The following is a 24,158-nucleotide window of genomic DNA, read 5'->3' on the forward strand; positions in this document are numbered from 1 at the left end:
CATTGAATTATGGATTTGAGCAATTGTGATAAATTGGCTTCTCACTCTTGTTTTTCCCCTTATCACTTAAAAAAAACTAGTCTGCAGTATTTTAAGGTAATCCTTATTTGCAGTAGGTTGAAACAGAGAAGGAAGAAGGGAGGGAAAGAGAAACACAGAAACCTCCAAGTTTCTATTTATATATGAGAAAGGTAGGGAATGTCCAAAAAAGACATATAAAGGAGAAGCAGGATGTACCCACTAATAAATTAAATAAATGTTAGTAAAAAGCAGCAGTGGAAAATAATCTGTGTATACCCTGACTCTTTTTCAGTTTGACAAAGTTAATGATTAAAATCTCCCAGATTTGTCACTGCATTTTCCCCAGGGTGTTTATTTGCCTTGATTGATATTATTTTATCTCTGTGGGCCAAGGATGACTGCCCTTTCTTCTGTGTAGAGATTAATAATTGATTAGTTCATAGTTGGGAAATAGTAAAAGGGAATTGATTACTTTGGGCTGCCATTTTTTACTGGGTAACCTGCAGGAAACAGGAGTGCTGCAGGTCTTGCCGGCAGGAAAATGAAGAAGGTCCTGGTTCTCCTGCTGGCTGTAGCATTTGTGCATGCTCTAGAGAGAGGTAAGACTTCCAGTGGTGTGACTATGTATGAGAACTCTTACTAGTCTAATTTTCTGTTACCTTTTTAAAAAACTATACAAATGGTGATAAACAAGAGAATTTGTGTATATGTTGGGGAGAAAGGGAAGAATCAGAGAGAATCATGTCTGAGCTCAAATATGGTATGTAGCCTTCAATTGGAATAGCCAAGAAATCAAGTTAATCTCATGAAAGAAGGAAAAATTATATGATTTGTCAGTTAGCCTTTCTTGCTTTTTTGAAACATGGAGAGAATGGTTTGAAATTAGAAACATTTTAGTTGTTAAAAGATAATGCAAATGGAGGCTATGAAACATCACTGAACATTTTTTCAGACTTCAAATATTTATTGCCATTGAAAGCATAATATACCATATCAATGATGCATGAGGTCAACTGAGATTTCTTTGATCCTCTTCAAGAAATCCTTCCTGTATGTGTAATATTTGGAAATGCATTATGGTTTTTAAAATATCCCAAATAAAATAATTAAATAGCTATGAAACATGACTATTAAAAGATAATTGAGCTATATTTTTTATTAATATTATTCTTCAAATGGTATCTCCATCTTTTAGCAATGTTTAAAACCTTTTTAAATGATACAAGCTGAAATTATGCATATAACTTTGTGGAAAGTTCCCATGCTGCAAAATTTATAATCAGTTTCAATTTACTTTCCTGGCTGATTCTTTAATGCTTCTAAGGGAATCTGCATTCATCCTGCTTTGAAAAATTAACTTTCATTTAGTGCTTTCAGCTAATAATCTCATCTAAATCATACATTAGTATTCATATTAATACTGTATTTAACCATTGGAATAAAGTATGCGTACTATGTATGTACCAGGAATTATTGGTATTAACTACAACATGAATAAGCTTACTGTGGACATTTTCTTATTCTTTTTACTTTCACTTTTCCTTGATCTTAGTTTTATCATTCAAATTATTTAAAATTTTGTCTTATTCACCCATAGATTCTTAAATAAGCTATGGATCTTTATGTGAGACTACAAAGTCTGAGATATATTGGGGTATAGATAAGAAAAATAAATTGTGTCCCTTACAAGACCTCTGAATACGCCAAGACCCAAGAAACCTTACAAGCTTACTGTTTTGCCCAAGGTTTCCCTGGAGCAGATATGAACCTGAAAAATCCTACGGAAGCAGGTTTAGTTCAGAATGTTCAAAAGAGAGAAGGTCCAGTCCTGGAATTATATGCAGACTCCATAATATGGGACATGAGTGACCATTTTGGACAACTGACTCAATAAGTGTACACTGGTCTCACCTCAAAGACTTACGGTGTCCTTTGAAAAATAGCAGATTATTCTGCAACCTCTATTTTGACATCCTCCTGTATTCTCTGGCTTTGATGAAATGAATGCTAAAAACCTCAAGCCAGCTGCCTTGAAAGTATAAACTTCACAATGAACTTCAAATTACCCATGTGCCATAGGTCTGATGATATTCTCTGAGACAGATATTTATAAACAACAAATATTCAACATTTGGAAATGATGCTCCTGACTCATCAGTCCTCTATTCTATAAGGCCTGAGCATGACCCAAATACCAAGTTAGTGGTTTACTCGGAAGCTAGGCAAGTGCCCTCTGGCAGGAAGTTACAAAGTATATGGATAAAGGAGTTGAGAGAGCTTTGGATGGTGAGGGATTGGTTTGGGCTGCAGCTCTCTCTGCCTGTTACAGTTCTGGAGAGCTACCTGATCATCTACAGCATTTGTTTAGAATACCTCTTCCAAAGTACATTCCACTCAAGACTTGTCTTGGAAAAAAGTTCATATGGCCAAACACATTTAAGAAATAAAACATGCATTAGTCCTTGTTGGTTAGTTCACAATCAATGCCTTTATTGTCCCAATGGTTTTGTCTGAGAAGTCCTACCAGAAAGAAACCTTATTTAACTCAGAATTCCCCAAGCATACTGGCTTTTACCTAAAATGCCGAGACTCCATGAAAGTATTCTTTGGAAATTGATACTGCTGTAGCTTAACATGAACATCAACTCCAGTTAGGCCAGTCCTCTTTAATCAAGCAGCACTGGGAATTCAGTTCACATCTGGGGAGAGACGGCTTATCAAATGTGCCAAATCTAGACGGTGTCATAAGAAAACATCCACTTTAGCTACCCCTTGAAAGGCAAAAAGGCGGTGTTTGCCAGCTGCCTCCACTTGGCTTCTTTCCCCAGGACTGAAATGGAAGTAGCACTAATCTTCAATGTATCTTTCTCCTCCTCCCCCCCAAAAAAAAAAACACAAGTAACAAAGACGGCTGACACAGCTATACAATTACCAAGGAGATAATGCTAACAGGAAATAAACCATTATAGTTTATACAAGCTGTGGGCAAGAATAGGATATTTACTAAGAACATTTTCATTTTTGCTTTAAGCACTTCATTCTCAGCATACATTTTTACTAAATAATATCAAACAGAAAGAAAACCCCCTTTGGGTTGGTGGATGAGCTATATGTTCCTTCTTCCACTTGCTTGTCAAAACAGCCTTAGACAATGTGGGTTATCCCAATCTCCCAAACCACCATGGAATCACTGTTTCTCTTTTTTACAAGTTTCCCGCCCCTTCATCAGTAACCACTTGAAAAACAAAGCTGTCCTAAGTTTGATTCAGGAACATAGCTGTACAGAATGCCAGAGAGAAATAACTTAGGATAAGTAGATATCCTCTCTATTTTTCCAAATAACTTTATAAACTTTCTGTAAAACCTACATATGGTTATTGAGGAGAAGATGTAGAATGTGAGAACTACATGATGAAAAGAAGACAGCCACGTAAAGATCTAGAAGTGAGTTTGAAGTCGGAGGAACTCAGGTGTTAAAGTCCTGAGCTAGGAACAAGCATGGTCCGATCCAAGTTCACAAAGAAGCCAGAGTAAAAGCATAAAAGAGTCTCAGCCAAGAGGGGAAAGGAAAAGGAGCCAAAGCCAGAAAAGGAGCTAACTCCGTCATCAAAAGCAATGCTAACCTTCCTGGACAGCACTAACAATATCACATTTCATTGTTGCGATGTGCGATGCCTGGTGTGCACCCATCATCATGTGTGTGGCGTAGGGATAAGTGTGCACATTCTTTAAAAGGCCACAGATGAATCGATATAGGAAGGAGATGAAGAAATCCTTAAAAGGAATCGATAACTCTCTCCTCTACTATCTATGAAAGTATCCAGTATCCAGTATTAATTCTGCCCACTGCAACCTTTCTTTCTCCTATTTTCCCCCATTCACCCTGCTGCACCCACACTATCCTCTACACTGTCCCATACTCTATGAACTCTGTACCTCAGGGCTTCGTACTAGTCCTCCCTCCTCTTAGATCCCTGATCCCCCTGATAATCCATGTAGCTCCCTTCCTCGCCTCCTTCTGGTGTTTGCTCCAACTTCATGTACTGAGAAGGCTTCCTTGACTAACCTATCTCAAATAGCACCTACCACTCCATTTTTCTCTATTCCTGTACCATGCCTTTTTTTTTTAGCATTCATCACCTTACCTTATCACCAGGTGTTCATTTGTTTATTGTAATGAATTAAAATGTAGACTGTAAAATGTAGAATTCTGGCAGAACCAGAATTTTACACTAATTAGTTGGGTTTACAAAGATAATGCTATCACTTGCATTGCTGCCTTTATTTGAGTTTCCTCAGATAAAATATTTTGCTACTGTACGACCAAGTATAAGAGGGAAATACCTGTCACTATCACCAGTGTAGGGGGAATTAAGTGAAACTCATGCTGCTTACTCTGAATCATCCATAACTGGTGCCAACACCAGATCATCCCTATCCCATGAAACTAGCTCTGTCTTCTAACTTCCCTGTTTTCCTGACACCATCATATCTGGGTTATTTATGTTCAATCCTATAGAGCCTTCTTGGACTTCTTTCTTCATCTTATTATCCATATTCAATCATTTCCACATTCTATAAAATTCAGCCTTGAAATGGATCAGACTTGTACATAGAGTTCTAATGTAGAAACTGCCTCAGTATTCCTTTTGCATCTCCCCTTTACCTTCTGCATATGCCTGGTTCTCAAAGTCTGTGAACACCACCTCTCAAACCTACTAGGTTTCCATTTACATTTCCACACACTGTGCTAGTCCAGGCCTTTGTTCCCCTTTACCTGACTATTATGTCTTCCTAACCAAATCCCTGCCTCCCACCCCTTGCCCAATTCATTATTATTAAAATACAATATAAAACTTGACATGATGTAATAGATGGAGTCTAAAAATGAATTGATTACATTAAAAAATCAGAATCACTATTGTGAGATTAATGAAATGATGGGTTTGAGCATGTGCAGCTGGCTGGTGGGATTCTAGGGGTCAAGCTGTCTGATACGAATCCACCCCAATTCTAATCTCTGTTTCATCACCTGATGGTGGGTGTGACCTCAGGCTTAAATATTAATGAGTGTGTGGTAGGCAGAATGAGGGCCCTCCAAAAATGTCCACATCCTAATGCCCACAAACTGTGGATAGGTTAGGTTACATCACAAAGGAGAATTAAAGTTGCAGACGGAAGAAGGTTGCTAATCAGCTGAACTTAAAGTAGGAAAACAATCAGGATTGTCTGGGTGGGACCAATGGAATCACAAGGATCTTTAAGGTGGAAGAGAGAAGCAGAAAAGAGGTGACAAAAAAAAAAAAAAAAAGGCACAGAGAGACACAAAGTTGCTGGCTTAGAAGATGGAGGAAAGTAGCCTACAGCTAACAAATGTAGGCCACCTCTAGAAGCTAGAAAAGGCAAGGAAATGGATCCTCCCTACAGCCTCCAAGAGGAACTTAGCCCTGCTGACACACTGATTTCAGCCCACTGAGACCTGTGTCAGATTACACAATAGAACTGTAAGGTACAAAAATCTGTGTTGTTTAAGGCACTAAACTTGTGGCAGTTTGTTACAATAGCAGTAGAAATGTAATGTGGTACGCTTCTGGGTCCTGTGACTAGCTGGGACTTCCTGAAGAAAAGGAACATTGAGTCAAGGCATCTCATTGTTGATAGACTACCATTTTATTGGCCAGATCCAATAAAGTTGGGAGAGTTGGCCAGGAAATGACTGCGGTACATATTAACTAAATTCCCTGCTCCCTGGGAGTTTTCTGTTTTTACCTTCTTTTCCATATTCCTCTGACCAGAAATAATTTAGCCTATCATGTGAGAGGACTAAAGGAATCATATATCTATATCATAAGGGAATATAAAATCTGATACTATATATTATCGCTGGATTTTACTATAAGAACCGTTGCTAACATTCATTGAGTGTTTACCACATGTTAGGCAGGAGATGTGCTAAGCATTTTTATATAGATTAACATGTTTCATATAACAGCTTTATGGAGAAGGTACTATTTATCTTAAATCCAAGATTTCTATTATTTGAACACAGCTTGAGTTGGTCATTCCCCTACATGAATATATTTCAATAGATAACCTATTATCTTAAAAAAAGAAGCAAAAGTTTGACTATCAAGCCTTTCTGTGTTTAAGTCCCATACTCCAGTTTCCTTATCCTCATTAATCTCTAGACATGACTTGTGATTTTCCAACTTCAAGTAAAATTCTCTCCTAATTCATTTACTCCTGTTAAAATCCTACTTATCATTCATGGTCCAGCTCAATTAGTATAGTAGTTCTTTACTTGAAGCTGTCTAAAAGCCTTCTTCCATTCTAAAATTTCAGAATGCTTTGCTTCAATTTCTCCTGTGGCAATGATCACTATTAGTGTTGTACACTTATCTCTACTTCCAGACTTCTTTTCCTTAAGTATTGATGGCTTTAGAGTTTTCTTTTGCATAGTAACTTACTCTTGGTATACATGGTCAATAGAGATTTGTCTCATGCAAATGTATAAAAATAATCACAAACTGACTCAATTTAGCTAGTAATAATAACTGACAAGTACATGCTGTTTACCGTGGAGGGAACAGGTACTATTTTAAGCATTTTACATATACAAGGTGTGATCAAACAGTATGATGAATGCGTAAATAAAAAAATTATTACAGTAAAAGACACGTTGCCATCAGAACCCCTCAAAATACTCCGCCTCGCTTCGAACACAATTATCCCATCGTTCTTGCCACTTTCTGAAGCAGTTCTGGAAGTCCTCTTTCATGAGTGTCTTTAATTGTGTTGTTATGCCTCCATGTCCTGAATTGATTCAAAATGTTTTCCTTTCATGGTCCTTTTGACTTTGGAGAAGAGCCAGAAGTCGCATGCCAGATCTGGGGAATATGGTGGAGGAGGACACACTGTAATATTTTTTTGACCGAAATTTCCATACGAGAAGCAATGTGTGACACGGAGGTTTTCTGTTGTGATCACAAAATACAGTGAATGCTGTTACCAAATGCCATCCAACGGAAAGGCAGGGATCTTCAATATGGGAAGTGGCACGTTGAAACTTAGTAACAGTGTGTGACAAGTTTCAACTTGTTTGCTGCAGTCGGATGTGAGCTATGGTTGAGAGAAGGCGTGTTTTAAAGTGTGCCATAAATCATCCTCCATCAGGACAACACTCCGTGTCACACATCACTTCTGGTGTACAGCAACTTCTGTCAAATAAAAACATGATGGTGTGTCTCATCCACCTTATTCACCAGATCTGCACCATGAGACTTCTGGCTCTTCCCTAAAGTCAAACTGATTCAGGACATTGAGGCAGCCACAACAGCACAACTGAAGACACTCACAAAGGACTTCCAGAACTGCTTCAGAATGTGGCAAGAACGATGGGATAAGTGTGTTCAAAGTAAGGGGAACTATTTTGAGGGGGATTAATGGCAATGTGTCTTTTAATGTAATAAATTTTTTTGAATTTAAACATTCACTGTATGTTTTGATCACACCTCATTGTATTAACTAATCTAATCTTCACAACAATCCTCTGAAATACAATTGTCTCCATTTTACAAATGAGAAGGCTGAGGAGGAACAGACAGGATAGAGAACTTGACCTTGGTCTCACTATTAGCAGGGATTCAAATCCAGGCAGTCTGGATCCAGGATCTCATCCCTAAATCATGATAAAACAGCCATGGGTATTTTCTCTGGCCTTTGTGGTTTGAGTCAGCAAGGTGTCCTTAAAGTTTAACTTGATTTGTTGTCAACATTTTAAAATCTGAGGATTTCACGTAAAAATCCAGATTTCGAGTTTCTCCAAAAGCATGAGAAGATGTAGCAATAGGGCCAAGTTTTCACATGGCAACAATGACCTGGAGCTGAATTATGACTGGCCCTTTTCAAGTAGAACCATGAAACCAATACTGGGCATTTTTCTTTCTTCACTTGGATCAAATGTTAAGTTACACAGTTCCCACATCCTAAGGGCATTGAATATGCTATCCTTGGTGTCTTGGATAGTATCTAATAATGAGTCTTCAGTTTCTCGCTGGAATTTCATAATTAGAAAATTGCATTCCATTAAGTAAAAAAAAATTGTTAATACTTCAGCATAACAATTATGTGCTATAGAATTGTTTTAGCCTTGTAAAAAGTTTATACAAATAGTTTTTATAATTTAAAAAAAAAGATCACTAACCTTTGAAAAGGAATTTACCATATACAAAATAATGCCATTTATGGTGTAATCTTCTGGACTTAAAAAGGCATTTAATGGGCTCAAGAGATCTGATTGACAAAAACCATGTATGATGATAGAGACAGATAGTGATAAAAATGAACATTATAGTCTTGTCATTGGATTAAGTGTATATATGGAAATTATGTAGTTTTAAGAGCTATTGAGATGTGTGGATTGATAGGAAACAGTGAAAAAAAATCATGTGTCCAATATTTTCTGAATTGTTTTAAGAGATAGAGTACATGGTTAGCTAATGAAGCAGAATCATCACCTCTTCCTGTTTTTATCATCTCAAAAGTATACAATATGGAAATATGATTTTGCCATTCCTTATTGAATAATACTTTCTTCAGATTTCATAAGAAATGCTTAATGAGTTGGCTTTTTGAGTACTCATATCTGTCCAGAATTGTGCCAGGCACTCGGGACCTAACAATATGATCTTTGCATTGAAAGAACTTTCACAGAAAATAAGACAATTCTGCTTAAAGGAAACATGATTAGTATTGCACTCCTCTCTAAGATCTGTTAGCAAATACCTAGTGAGTTATTACATATCCCTGTCTCTACAGAGACCAAAACACTGAACTGAGACTTTCAGCCAAACTGCTTACCGTTCTATTTGCAAGGTTTAACAAACTTGCAAGCTTGTCTTTAAAAAGGGAATATGAAAAGGAAGAATGAACTTTGCCAGGACTGGTAGTAATAAATGAAGACTTCAGAAGGTCAGGAATAATAAAGAATCTTTCAATACCATGAAAAGAATAATATTAGGTTGGTGCAAAAGTAATTGTAGTTTAAAAGGTTAAAAATCATTGCAAAAACCGCAATTACTTTTGCACCAACCTAATAACTAAATTTCAATAGAATAATTCTCAAACTCACAGATAAAATAAGCTCAAAAAGTTGATTGATTATTTGGATGTTAACACAATTTTCCCTAGAAACAATTTATACATAAAGATGAAGTTTTTAAAATGACACAAAAATATGTAGTAAATGTAGGAGGTGAACTGTAATAACTACAAATCTCAAGATTTTTGTGATATAGTATGTAAAAATATTTGGAACAGTACCTGCCAAATTGTTCACACTCAAATATGAACCATTATCACGATACTATTTTTTTCTTATATTGCTTTAAAATCTAAACCCTGCGATGCATTGTTTCCAAGTTGGGATGCGGGGAACATCACCCTCACCCATCCCAAAGGTGGGAGAGGGAAACTTGCACCCGTTTTCACCCCTGCAAAAGCATTTGTAGATGTCAAGATGCCCAACCTATGAAGGGAAGGGGAGGTAGAAAGAGCTGCATGGTGAAGAATGCCTCTTGTGGGACTTTGGTGAGTGTAGCATCTACATAGGCTGCCACCCATGGTGAACCCAAGGGCAGTAGTTTGAGTGACCATCAGGCCACCTATATTGCAACTGTAGTTTCTGGGCAACTGACCCATTGACCTTATATCTATTACTGTTTTTGAATTTTCAAGATTTGAAATGAAGCTCTCTTTGTTCCAGTAATGGCATCCTAAAGATATTTTTTAGGATTATTTTTTAATTTCTTCTAGGTTTGTTAATCTGTAGATGTCATGTAGCTCTCTAGGTTTAGTAATTTAAAGAACTGAATTTCTTTCCAGTGACTCAGACTCAGAAAACTGCACACCTGACAGCAAACATTAGTATCGACGTGAAAAGCCATATTAACGCTTCATATGATTAAAAATATCAATGGAGAGGGAATTTTTTTAAAAGCCTGAAAATTAAATAAATGTTAATTCCATTGTCACTTTTTCATTGACAGAGTTTCTAATGATATATCAACCATTTTGTTTAGCTCCAATAATCAGGTTGGCTTCCTAAACCAGTCCAGCAATGTTTAATTTCTCAAGTAAAAGCCACTACTCTGAAATCACCAATACCTAGCCTGACTGTTTGAATAAGCACTGCAAACCATATTCTTAAAAGGTAAAGTTTAAAAAAAAAAATCAAAAACAAATATACTGACCTTTTCTGATACAGATGATCCTGTCAGAAATAAAATGCCAAAGGAATAAAATTTCAAAACTATAAAATTCCAACAGAGCTCTAAAACCCCATGATTCTTCAAAAAACAATGGGAAATAGCAACTTAAGACAGTTCCTAGGATTCTGTATAAGCATGTATCCAGTTCAATGGTATATAAACAGCTTCTCTAGGTGACCAAATTGGTTTTAGAGAAAGATTCTAACAAAAGTTAAAGCACTCAAAATACTTATTTTAGTAAAGTTTATACCAAGACAGTGAGTATCTTATTGACTCAGCCCACTAGACTGAAAGTTCCATGAAGGCAGAGATGTGTCTATTTTGCTCTCCATCATAATTCAACATTGAACCCAATGCCTCACACAGAGTAAATCTTCAAAACATGTATGTTGCATGCATGAATGAATATTGTCAGCTGTGTTAGGAGAGGTGAGTTACATGGAGCACTAAAGATTTCTTGAAAGTAAATCAAATTTGTTTTCAAAAGTCCAGAATCAGACATGGCTAATCAGAATGTTTCACAATGCAGATAGAAATAAGACATGCTATTACAAAAAGCAAAAATTCTGTTAATGAAATTTGTAAACATTTACTGTTGAGATGTCACTGTGTGAAAAAGATTTCACCAGTGTCACTAAGATTATGCAATGTTTACAGGGGCCATGTCAAAGTCCAGACCACCCTCTTTATAACCACATAGCACATTAACAAAGTATGTCATTTACAATTCATTCAAGATAGGATTTAATCATATGAGTCAAAGCAAGCTCGACTGGCATGAAAAAAATATTAAGCAGTATTCCTTGGAATGAGAAATCAATTTTAAACAACCACACTGCAAATTAACTTCAGTATTTGTTGTTTTTTGGAAGATGAGAAAATGATTAACATATTTGCCTAGGCTTGTAAGCTATATATGTTTTCTTTGGATAAATGAATAAATATTTTTTTTAATCAGAAATATATTTCAAGCGGTCCACCTGAAAGATACATGGTGCAACAGCCTCCTCTACAGATCGGTTTTGTATGAGCGGTTTTACCCTTATATTTTAATTCTGAACTTTCTCAATGCCTCCCTTTTGGGCTTCTGTCATACCCAAGGCTGAATGTTGCAGCAAAAAATGGTTCCAAAACCATTTTAAGTCTTGTGTAGTGAATCTAGTTTTCCACTTTTCTCTAATAATTTTGTGTTCTAACTAATGCCTGTGGATTCTAATGTACTTCTGTGCAAACACAAGTAGTTGATTTAATTAAAGCTATTTAACAAGGGATAATCTGTAGTGGCCATTTTTACTACATTCACACGTACTCACACATTCCTGCAACACACTGAACGAAAACTAATTTTTTGGTGAAGTAAGAAATCTGAACCTGGAAGGCTAGAAACAAAATACTTCTCAAAACGTTCATCATCAGAGGTGCGGCTCTCACTTTGAATGTTATTGAATGGTTACAATCAAAAGTATTAACAAAAATAATCTTTGCACTTTAATAGGGAGATTTTATTAAACAAAGTTAGTTCCTAAGCATTAAAAACAGAAGATTCTTATTAGAGCTATTTTTTGTAAACACAGTGAGCTTTGGGGAAAAAAGATTCCATATAATTTCTTACTACTTCTAAAAGAGATTATTTTATAATCCCTTGTAAGTGATCTTAAAGATCAAGAAGATACAATCTTGTACTAAAATCAGGAGTCTTTAACATATATGATTATTTAAACCCATTTGAACATTTCCAGTAACAAAACACTTCTGGAAAAAACTCACTTCTTCAAAAACTCACTTCTTCAAGCTGTTTATCATTTCAGATATTATTTAATCATGGTGACAGTGAAGTTCTCACATTGAACCAAAATCTATTGGCAGCCATTTTTCCTAGCTCTACCTTAAGAACAACATAAAACAACTCTATTGACATCCTAATGTTACAGGGGACAGCTCTACCTTAAATTCTTCCCCTCTATGTCCTAATCACCAATCCCACAGAATACCATTAATAATTAACAGAAATTTTCTGCCTTATTTTGACCTTTTGAAACAGACAATATTCAACCTTGTAAACTAGTCAATAAATTCCAGAAAGTGTACTAGATGTGAAGGTTCTCAGATATAACAGAGGTTTGCTGCAAGTGGTTTTTTGTACTCCATTGACTATTAGCTTTACCAATCCTACTGTATTTGTTCTAGTTTCCAAGATAATGTGAGATTGAAACATGTGGGGTTTTTTCTGTGATTTTGATGGTATTTGAGTTGGTCCCTTACTACAAAGTATTGCTTAAGAATGTCTTTGTTCCTCAATTCTGACTCTTCTCATCTCAGTAACACACTTTGAGCTTTCCACCTAAAAGATACAGAGAGCAACAGCATCCTCTACAGGCAATTTTCACCAGTATCGGGCATTTTCACCATTAAATCTAACAAATCCTAAACAGATTTATTTTTAAAGAAGAAGAAACACCTCTTTAGCCTATATCCAACCACCACCACCCTATCCTGCACTCCGAACCATAAAACAAAAATTCCTGTCCTGGCTTATGCACTGTCACTCTTCCACAGAATTGTAACTGTTAAGGAGGTGATGACCTCCCTAACAGTTGGGGGTAAAAAGGCATGACAGCAACTGCCATCTCCTGAGATGGATTTTCAAATATTTGATGCCAGGAAGATAAGTTACTAAAAGTTAAAATCACTTATCTCAGAACAAAAACAGAGCCATTTATATACTTCTTACTTTTTTTCTTTCCAAAGGATATAAAGTATGAGAAATTTTCCAAGACTTATTTGCATAAAATACGTATCAAGGAAGAAAAATATTGACTACTTTCCATGTATCCACCCTGTTATGTGTGGAATAGGTGTGTTGAACAAGTGGGTTTCACGAACAATAGAAAACTCATCTCCTCCTGTGCAAACTAGCTCTTCCCAGTCACGTGAATGGACTGACCAGTAGATTCTGTGATTTTTCTGCTCACTCTCAAATAAAAAGTCCTCTGATCCTTCTGAAGCACTAAATAACTACCTCATCATAGATGTGGGACTATCTGCTTGTCTTAAATAGTCAACAGTTTGTAAATTTGCTTAAAGTTGAAACTATGCCCCCAGATCAGGCCTGTTTCAGTCCAGTTGCCTATAGTGGGAAATGGAGACATATACATTTTCCTCTCTTTTTCTCTGCTTCCTCTCCTCTTCTCCTTCCTCACACTCTAGGCTGCTTTTGGCTCCTCAAACACAGGGAAGGAAGAAGCTAGCAGGAGAAGTAAATAGCAGGAAAACCCGATTCATGGCTATGGGAGATGTTCCATGTTGACATTTTCTGTTTGTGGCTTCTTTGGAGATCCCTTTCCCATTGTCCCTGGGGATCTCTCACATCCAGCTGGCACCTTAAAACTTTCCTTTGGCCCTCTGATTTTCAAATTGTCTGCCCCTGCAATGGAGGTGTCCCACTGTTGGCAGCCCTGCTGTGCTTTAGATAGCCTTATTTTGAGGGGAGGAGGAGAGGCGGAGGGAGGGGAGGGGGGAAGGAGAGAGGGGAGGAAGAATGAAAGGGGAGAAGGAGAGCAGGAACATTTTAGACAACTCCAGGCCAGCTTGTTCTCCTGCGTTATCTATATCAGGTCCATAAGCCACAGCACTAATTCCCACTCATAGCCTTCTCTTGTGTTTCCTTAAGCCACTGAATCAGTCCCCTCACTCTTTAGATTTCTCCAGTCTGAATCAGACACCTTCCATTGTACCCCAAACTCTAAGGGAAAACTACCAAGATCTGAGTGTTTTCCTTGAAGTCCCTCCCACTATGTTTCAAGTGAGTGGAAGCACTCCCCACCATTCCTCCAAACCCACCACACTGCCAACTTTCTCAAAAAAATATTTTGCCTAATTTTCATCTTTTCCCTCAGCTGAATTCCTAGCTTTTACTTATAGAGTCTGGAGGTGGGTAATGGAGCAAGCATGACACAACGCTCACTCTCACACACCTCCTTTAAGGTCCCACAGAATGAGGCTAACTCTTTACTTTGGAATGTAGACAGACTCTACATTTTTCGTTTGTTCTTGTTTGTTTCAAGGCCTTAGTTAAAACTGAGATAAAGAAGGGAGGGACAAAATGTCCCATTTTAGCATTATAATAAGATGGAACCCAGGAAAATAATCACCATATCAATAGGTTCTGACATTTGACTGATCTACTTTCAGTGTTAGTTCACTCTTTTTTCCTATTGTCCATTAAAATTTGTAGTATGCTGTAAAATTCTGATCCATTTTGATAAAACAGCTAGAAAGGCACCCCAAAATGCAATGGTATATAGCTATTGAGAAAATGCTACTTTCACTACAGAAAAGTCATGTGAAGGATTCCTTTATACATATGTATTTAATGTCACATTCATTAAAAGGGAATAAATACAAAATTTTCTATTTTTTGGTTCCCAGGACGAGATTATGAGAAGGATAAAGTTTGCAAGGAACTCACCAGTCTGGGAAAAGATGACTTCACATCTTTGTAAGTATGAGGTATTCACCCACTCTCTTGGCTACTTGACCTTGAATGAAAATGTGTGTGAGGTAACTTTAGTTCAGCATGAAGAGCTGAACTGATCTCTGCTAAGATTAAGGGATAGAGCCCAGGCAAATGGAGGACATCCAAAGATTCCAGTTGAACTGTTGTTACTATGGTCTAAGAATTTGTTACCAGTACGTTTAGGAATGAGTTGAAAGAGAATAAGTAAGCATAGTTTTCTAAGGTAAATTAAAATGCAAATAGTACATGCTAGGACTGGCAAACAAAGGCAACAAGGTACAGAACAGGTTCATTTGGGGAGGCTTAAGAGAGGAAAGAACGTGAGGCTAGTTCAATGGAACCCTCAAGTCCAACTTCTGCTTTACAAGGTAAATCTACTTAGGACAAAAATTGGTTTTAAAGGCAGCCTTATATTCTTTTCAGGAGTCGAGAAAATGTGGGCAGTGATCCTTTAAAAAACTGAACTCATTTTATATTTTCACCTGTGCACATGTGAAAAAAACTTAATTTAATTCTAATTAATATATTGACTTTATATTTCCCCTCAGATCAATGGTCCTATACAGCAGAAAATTTCCGAGTGGCACATTTGAACAGATCAGTCATCTTGTGAAGGAAGTTGTCTCCTTGACAGAAGCCTGCTGTGCTGACGGGGCTGACCCTGACTGCTATGACGACAGGGTAGGGTTACTTGGCCTGGCCCATGGGAGGAAGTTCAGACAGCCCTTTATGCCATGTCTTGGGGAACTCCTAGTCAGCAACTCCATCTACTCCAACTTTGGGGGAATTATGAAGCCTGTTATCCCTAGAGCCCATATTTATTCCAGTGTAACAAATCAATTTTGCCCATTAGTCCTACAAGGTTCAAATGAAAAAAAACAAAGGCATGTATAGACTCATAAACCTCTTGAAATAATTCTAATGTATTTTGTGTATCTTAAAAGCCTACCCATACCTTTATCATGCCAAGCCTGGTACTGAGTGCCCCAGAACAATATAGTGTTAGCTTCAAATTACTTTGAAGTACAAAGGTTTTCCTATATATGTACTACTAGGTTCTGTGTTTTCTCCCCTGAAGTATATATTCAGAAATTAAAATGCTACAATGACAGGGTTCAAAACATAGACTGAAATATAGCTGAAAAAAAGCAAAAACACAGGTGTTTCAAGCAACTTATTAATGTAGTCATCACCTGATGAAAATGACATTTAGATGCATCTTGATAAAAACGTCTGTAGTCAAATGACTCCCTGCAGAAACAGTGTTCCAAAGATCTGATCAGAATATATTCTATACAATGATTATTCTTACTAATTAATTGCCTTATCTGATCCTTACCTACTTTCTAATAATTTTATAATCATTTTCTCCCATTACCAAGCTCATAAACAACTGTCATTTTAAACCTGACCTTCTGAACCACCTTAAAATAAACAGACATCAAACTACCAACCGTGATGAAAATAACAGAACACATTTTAATTTTATTTCATGTATTTACTAACTAATCCATTGATCTGAAATAAGCTGTAGGATTGTAGGGACAGATCATAAGAGAACACAGTTGGGACTCACTTTTTTTGCACACCACCTTCTTCCTTCTCCTGCTAGATCAAAGCATTTTTCTAATGTGCTGATACTTTTTTCTTTTTAAACGTCATTTTTATTTGAAAGGAGGTAATAAAAAAGGTAAAACAGGAAAGTTGCCAGGGAAAGAAATGGAAAGAAAAAAAAAAGAAAAGGAAAAGGACATTCACTGAAAAGAGAGATAACAGTAAAAAAGAGAGTTCCTAAGAATTCCTAAGTTCTGAGAATCTGATGAAGGTAGATGTGGGAGACAAGAAGATGTTTACTTTTAGTTTATATAACTAATTCATTATGTTGTTTTTCTTCATTGCTAGAAAAGACCTTTAGAAGTTTGTCCTTAAAAAGGTAACAACTAACATGTAAAATAAGTCTAAAGATGTGAAACTACTTTTTCCCATGTAAATCCCAAAACAATTTTTTCCATGATGACTATTTCTGGTTTACACTTTTATTCTAAATTCTTTCTGAAAAGAACATTTTGTTGCTACTGTTATGTTGGTGGTACACTTACCATAGGCTTAGACTGCTCACGTGTATCAGTGTATTAGTGTTGAGGCAGTAGATTAAGTTCTACCAGTGGTTTTCAACCCAGGGTAAACATTAGAATAAGCTTGGGGTTTGGGGGAAAAACAGATTGTCAGGCTTCATCTCCAACCTATTGAATCAGATTTTCTGCACAGTGCAGCCCACACATTTCTATTTTTATCCACACTATGAGAGATTCTGATGCAAAAGCAGACTCAAGGACCACTCAATAAAAGAATGCAAACCAATGTAAAAGACTAAAGCAGGCAAGAGTTAAGAGTCAGCTCCTATAAAAAGGGAAAGGGGGAGGGCAGAGGTAGATCCTCAGTCTCTATGAGGTATTTGCAGCAGAAAGCAGGTAGGGGATTATATCCAAGCTTTTTGAAATGACCTCCTTTATCCTCAGGGACATTACTATCCCCATGGAGAGGCCCTGGGCTAGAGGATAATGCTTGTAATGGCTACAATCAAACACAGTCCACTTATTAATGAAGGTTCTATTTTCATCCTACTCTGAGGAAAGTCATTTATTAATATAAGACCTTGTACTTTCCTATAACTATGATTATACAACTTGCCATGTTGACAAATCATCTCATGAACCTTGGTATAGACAGTTGTTACTAATGAGAACTTTAAAATTTAAGACTAAAGATGTTACACTGAATGGAGAACTACAAACCTGGAAATTGTATACATATTGAGTTTACTTGCTTTTCTTCTCTCATTCTAGACCTCAGCATTGTCTGCTAGGTCCTGTGAAAGTGACTCTCCATTCCCTGAGCACCCAGGAACCTCGGAGTGCTGCACCAAAGAGGGCCTTGAAAAGAAACTCTGTATGGCTGCCCTGAAGCACCAGCCACAAGAATTTCCAACCTACCTAGAGCCAACTAATGATGAAATCTGTGAGGCATTCAGGAAAGATCCCAAGGGATTTGCTGACCAGTAAGCTGCTTTCATGAGAAGTAGAACTTTAGGGCCTGAAATATCAGAAATGTATCTAATAACCACCTATTCTATACAGACACCTCTTCTACAGCAATCTTGACAACTTTCAATAAAAATAACTTGGCTTTCACTCAAGACAGCCCATCTCTGTCATTCCTGATTATTGTAAATGGCTTTCTGAGACAGAGATGAAATCAACTTTCCCAAACTCCCACCCAACTTGCCCTATCTATTTACTAAAGCAGAATCACTTGGATTCCCTGTGCTCATGACATATTTCCAAATATTTGGCAGCTCCCCGTAAGCTAGGGATCATTCCATACTCCACCTGATAGAATTTTATTGCTGTGTACATTTTTAATACTTAATTTCCAGGAAAGCATAAGAAATAAAGTTTTTTTTTTCCTTATTCCTACAGTACATCCCCAGAAATAGTTGTGAAGTTGACACATGTACAATATAAGTAAACATATTACTTTGACTTTCTCATTGTGTAACATTTATCAGAAGCCACATTATTCATTGCTTCTTTATATTAGTCTTAGAAATCATAAAAATGGGGGGGGGATTCATTGATAATGGAAACATATATATATACATAAATATATATATTTGTGTTTGTATGTATGTCTGTGTGTGTATATATATATATAAAATGTCATTCAAACTGTCTTTAAAAGTATGAAATCAAAGTCACAATTTTACAAAAATTCGTTGGTTTGCCCATTCCTGCAAATTTTCAGAGAGGATTTTGCCCAAGATTTCAGAGCCTCTTTTAGACCCATAGGGGCTTATGCTCCTACAAAATTAAATGATTTCAATAAATAAACCTACACATAGCAGTTGTTTAGAACAGTAAACTAAGGTAGATAATGAAAGGTAAATCCATTAATTACATTATTTTAATTAGATCAATCAATATTAATAAACAGCTACCATGGGCATGCACCTGAGACACTAAGCTAATAAAGGTAAAAATGGCCTTCCTCTCAAGCAATTCACATGGAAATTTAGGAAAGAACCTATTTTTATTTAACAAAAATATTGATTAAAAGTGACTGGTATTATAAGCTTTTCTGTAAATCCATAGTGATTTTTACATACCAAAACTAGAAACTAACTTAACATGCATCCTTTCTCTATCAAAATGCTTATGAAAAAGATTTTGTTTCCTAGAAATGTTTTGACAAATTCTACTATTTTTCTTCCCCACAGATTTATGTATGAATATTCCATTAATTATGGCCAAGCTCCTCTGTCGCTTTTAGTCAGTTACACGAAGAGTTACCTGTCTATGGTAGGGTCCTGTTGTACTTCACCAAGCCCAACCGTATGCTTTTTGAAAGAGGTAGGTGTCATTCATTACATAGTTACATTATTTTTTTTCCTTTTATTAATGCTATTCCTATTTTAAAATGGTAGAAGTTCAGATTCTGGAATCAGTAGGTTTCTAACATGCCTCTTTTGCATTATGTTAATTGGAAAAACATACCGCCACCTCTGGGAAAGAAATATCAATAAATGTCTTTGGTCAGGATTCAGTTTTATAGTCATTAAATAAAGTCATGATATTTTACATTCCTGTGACTATTTTTTTCAATAGTAATTGACATTCAATATTATATTAGTTTCAGGTGTACAGACTAAAGGTTAGACATTTATATAATTTATGAGTGATTCCCTCGATAAATCCAACACCTACCAGCAGAGGGAATACATTCAGTCAATAATATTGTAATAACTATGTACAGTGTCATATGGGTGACAGGCTTATTGGGGTGATCACTTTGTGAGATATATAAATGTCTAATCACTGTGTAGTTTTTTGCACGTGAAACTAATATAATATTATTGTCAATGTTAATTGAAAAATATTTTTTATATAAAATATTTTAAAAATCATATTAATAGGGTCATTTTGCGATTCCTGCACACTGCTTTCAATGGACCTTAACCATCTAATGAGATTCTTTAACTTATTTCCTAGAGACTCCAGATTAAACATTTATCACTTCTCACCACTATGTCAAATAGAATCTGTTCACAATATGCGGCTTATGGAAAGGAGAAATCAAGGCTCAGGTAAAGATTAAGTACCATTAGTATGGTTAGCTGTTTGATTCTGTACTATCTATTCATAATATTAGGATTCGTTAAGAAAATGTTTGTAATAGAAGATATTAATTGTAGTCTTATGCTTCAATGATTTCCAAATATATGACCCAGTTCTTCTTTGTTTTCTCTACACAGAATATGAATAAGGGATGTTATGTTGCAAAACATGAGTTTGTTTTTAAATCAACCTGTTCTATATATTCATGCAGAAAACTGGTAGGCGACTAGAAATTATTTCTTCAACATTCGTATTAGCATATGAGTATATCACAAATACAAGAGCAAATTGTTTTTTGTTTATCACCTATTGTTTTCTTTGCCCATTCTTTTTTTTTGAGATGAGACTTTCTGGATTCTCATTTGTTATATGAAGCTTTGTGCTATATAATATATACTCTCTTAAGTTTTGTGAATTTATACTAATTACTTAGCTACTCTATTTGTAACCTTCTCTTTGATTTTTGTATGGCTACTCTTAATGCCATATTTTAATTCTGACAGTTTCTATGTTAATACTTCTCTCAAATCTATTCAGACATCTAGATTGCCAGCTTTATCTTTTCACTATTTATGGTCCTTTAACTCCTTCTACTCCACAAACTTTTTTCCTTTGATGGGAATAAAAAGTCTTTTTCATTTTGGCACCAGATCCTAAGCTTCCCTAATGGGAATAGAAACTACTTTCAATAGTCCTTTAAAAAATAATCTTCCATCTGAGTAGTTCTAAGACAAAGTGGCATTTTCACTAGACCTTCACTTTAGTTTTACTTTTGCATTAAAATAGTGTAGTTGTCAAGTAAAGCATAGGAATTTATAATATAAAACCACTACATATACATATATATATATAGATATAGATATAGATATAGATATAGATATAGATATATAGAGATATATCTAGATAGATAGATAGATAGATAGATAGATAGATAGATAGATAGATAGATAATACTTGCAATAGTGTCCAGGAATTTACCCCGAGGAAATATAGCACTGAGTGTGAAGAAAGATTTAGCTACAAATATTGCTGCTTTTTTTTAAAATATGAAAAAATTAGAGACTTCCTAAGTGTCCCTAGAATACAGCATACTTAAATCAATTATGGTATATCATATGAAAGAATGCCATAGTTTGTTATAATTATATTGTAAAGGAACATTTAATGAAAACTATAAAACATTGACAAAAGAAATTGAAGATACAAAATAAAGAGGAAAAGATTCCATGCTCATGGGTTGGAAGAATTAGTATTGTTGAAGGTCTATACTATCCAAAGCAATCTACAGATTCAATGCAATTCCTATCAATATTCCAATGGCATGTTTTTGCGGAAATAGAAAAAAAGCATCCTAAATTCATATGGAATATCAAGGGACTCCATATTGCCAAAACAATCTTGAAAAAGAAGACCAAATTTAGAGACCTCATACTTTCTAATTTCAAAACATACTACAAAGTAACAATAATAAAGATGCTGTGATACTGTCATAAAAAGATATACAGACCAAGGGAACAGAACAGAGAGCTCAGAAATAAACCCTTATGTATTTGGTCAAATGATTTTTGACAAGGATGATGAGAATACACAATGGAAAAAGGACAGTCTCTTCAACAAATGGTGCTCCAAAAATTGATATCAACTTGTGAAAGAATAAAGTTGAATCCTTACTTTACACCATGTATTACAATTAACTTAAAATATATTATGTAAATAGATTAAAGACCTAAACATTAGACCTAAAGCTATAAAACTTCCAGAAGAAAACATAAGGGAAAAGTTTCCAGGCATTGGATTTGGCAATGATTTCTTGGAATTAACACCAAAGCATAGGCAACAAAAGCAAAAATACTCAGCCATAAGAAAAGATGAAATGCTGCCATTTGCATCATGCTTAGTGAAATAAATCAGACAGAAAAAGTTGAAAACCATATGATTTTACTCATGTGGCATATAAAACTGAAAACAAGACAAACAGACAAACAAAAACTGAAACACAGACAGCAGTTTAGTCGTTACCAGAGGGTAAGGGGAAAGGGTGGTGGTAGAAAAGGGTAAAGTGGGTCAAATATACCATGATGGAAGGAGAACTGACACTGGGTGGTGAACACACAATGCGACATATAGATGATGTGATACAGAATTGTACACTTGCAACCTATATGATTTATTAACCAATGTTATCCCCATAAATTGAATTAAAAAATAAACTCCTGAAAAGGATTTAAAAAAGCATATTATGCAGCCTTAAAGAAGAAGAAAATCCCATCACATACCAGAACATGAATAAACCTGAGGACCTTATGTGAAGGAAAATACAGTCACAAAAGGACAAATACTGTATGATTCCAGTCATATGGGGTATCCAAAGTAGTAAAAATCATTAAAACAGAAAATAAAAATGTGGTTGCAATGTGGGTGGGGTTGCAAATCAGTGTTTTATGGGTATAGGGTTTCAGTTTTATAGGACAAAAAAGTTCTATTGATGTGTTACAACGACATGAATTTACTTAACATTATTGAACTGTACGCATAAAAATGGTTAAGATGATAAAATATGTTATGTTTTTAACCACAATAAAGAATATTTAATAATATAGAAATGATTCCTGTTATGGTAAGTGAAAGGTAAACATGTCAATAGTTTATTACAGCACAATCCCTTATAAAATACTTAATACATTGTAAACCTTATAAAATACTAAGGGTTTCACACCAAAACATCAACATCTATTAACTCAGTGGTTTAGGGTTGTACATCTCCATTACTTCTTTTATCTTATTTGTACTGTAGTTTCTAAGTGAACTTATAACAACACATATGATGACTGTGACAAGCCCCCAAAACAACACTGGCCTTATGATTAGAGAGACATTAGTACTTTCTTTAGTACCATTTTAGATCTAACATTTTAAAAGTATGCTTCAACTATGTAGATCTGGCCAGGAGAGAAGCTGTATATGAATACAGAAAATTTGAAAAGATTCATTGGGGATGATTAAGTTCTGAGTAGCAGATTCCGCACACAGGATCCATCACATAGCAGATGTGCTCCGTGGAGCTGCTAGAAACTATGATATCATTCTTCCAGACTGTGTGCTCATAATGAAACCGAGAAAACTAAGAATCTGGGTAAGCTAACAAAGTCTTTTTTAACTGTTTAGCCATCTCATAAAATTATCCCAAAAAGCACCGACTGCTAATCTGGAGGATGTTTTGCCACTAGCTGAAGATGTTACTAGAATCCTCTCCAAGTGCTGTGAGTCGACCTCTGAGGACTGCATGGCCAAGGAGGTAAGAGAATTCATCACCATCACCATCATCAAGTGCCATGCACTACGTGGCAGGCACTCTCCTAAGCTGCTTTTTAAATGCATCATTTCAATGATCCTCACATGTATCCTATGAACTATAACTATCTTGTGAACTCCACTTTACAGATGAAGAAACAGATTAGCAAGGGTCAATCATTTTTAAGTCACACAACTAGTAAGTGGCAAAGCTCACACACAAGGACAAGATTATCTGATTCCCAAGGACTCAGTCCACCTGCAGAGCCCAATACAGTATCCAGTAGCTGTGTATGGTTATTTAAGTTAATTATAATGAAACTGAAATAAAATTTAAACTTCGGTTCTTCAGTCACACTAGCCATATTACATGTGCTCAATAGTATTAGTACAGATGCATATAATGTTCATCATCAGCTAGTAAAGTTATATTAGACAAGACTGCAACCATTATACTATTAGAAGCTACTATTGTTTTTATTCTACCTGTTATAATTTGATGTTCATCCCAATTTTTTCCAACATCTGTCACTCTCCAAGTCTGTGGACCTCTTTAGGACTAGATATATGATGATGCCTGGTCTTTTTTCCATTAAGAATGTATGTCTGCATTAATAGGTGTTTTTCTACAACCTGAGTTATAATGGCTAGTAGGACTCTACTGTATATATCTATTGCATGTACTGCATCTATCTGCCATATTTTATTTAACTAGTCCTCTATTATTGGGTTTAGGTTGTTTTGGTTTTTGTATTATAAACCATGTTGTTCTTAATAGCCTTATAACTAAATCTTCCCTTTACCATAATTATTTTCTGAAGATAAATTCTTGAATGTCAAATTGTACGTTTTAGGGCTTTTCATACATATTATCAAATTTCTCTCCAA

The 24,158-nt window shown here is 35.7% G+C and overlaps 1 protein-coding gene across 1 annotated transcript in view; it reads left to right on the forward strand.

Moving 5' to 3' along the window:
- The first annotated feature begins 462 nt into the window (after positions 1 to 462).
- The window catches only part of GC (GC vitamin D binding protein), a 37,906-nt gene continuing 14,210 nt past the window's right edge, over positions 463 to 24,158 (forward strand). The window contains exons 1-7 of the mRNA XM_019720975.2: positions 463 to 620; positions 14,718 to 14,787; positions 15,354 to 15,486; positions 17,652 to 17,863; positions 19,082 to 19,214; positions 19,854 to 19,948; positions 23,145 to 23,274. Of these exons, the coding sequence (XP_019576534.2) occupies positions 563 to 620; positions 14,718 to 14,787; positions 15,354 to 15,486; positions 17,652 to 17,863; positions 19,082 to 19,214; positions 19,854 to 19,948; positions 23,145 to 23,274 (831 nt within the window). The 5' untranslated portion in view covers positions 463 to 562. The remainder of the gene's footprint in view (positions 621 to 14,717; positions 14,788 to 15,353; positions 15,487 to 17,651; positions 17,864 to 19,081; positions 19,215 to 19,853; positions 19,949 to 23,144; positions 23,275 to 24,158) is intronic.

Source organism: Rhinolophus sinicus, linkage group LG02, assembly GCF_036562045.2.
Source record: "Rhinolophus sinicus isolate RSC01 linkage group LG02, ASM3656204v1, whole genome shotgun sequence".
NCBI lineage: Eukaryota > Metazoa > Chordata > Mammalia > Chiroptera > Rhinolophidae > Rhinolophus > Rhinolophus sinicus.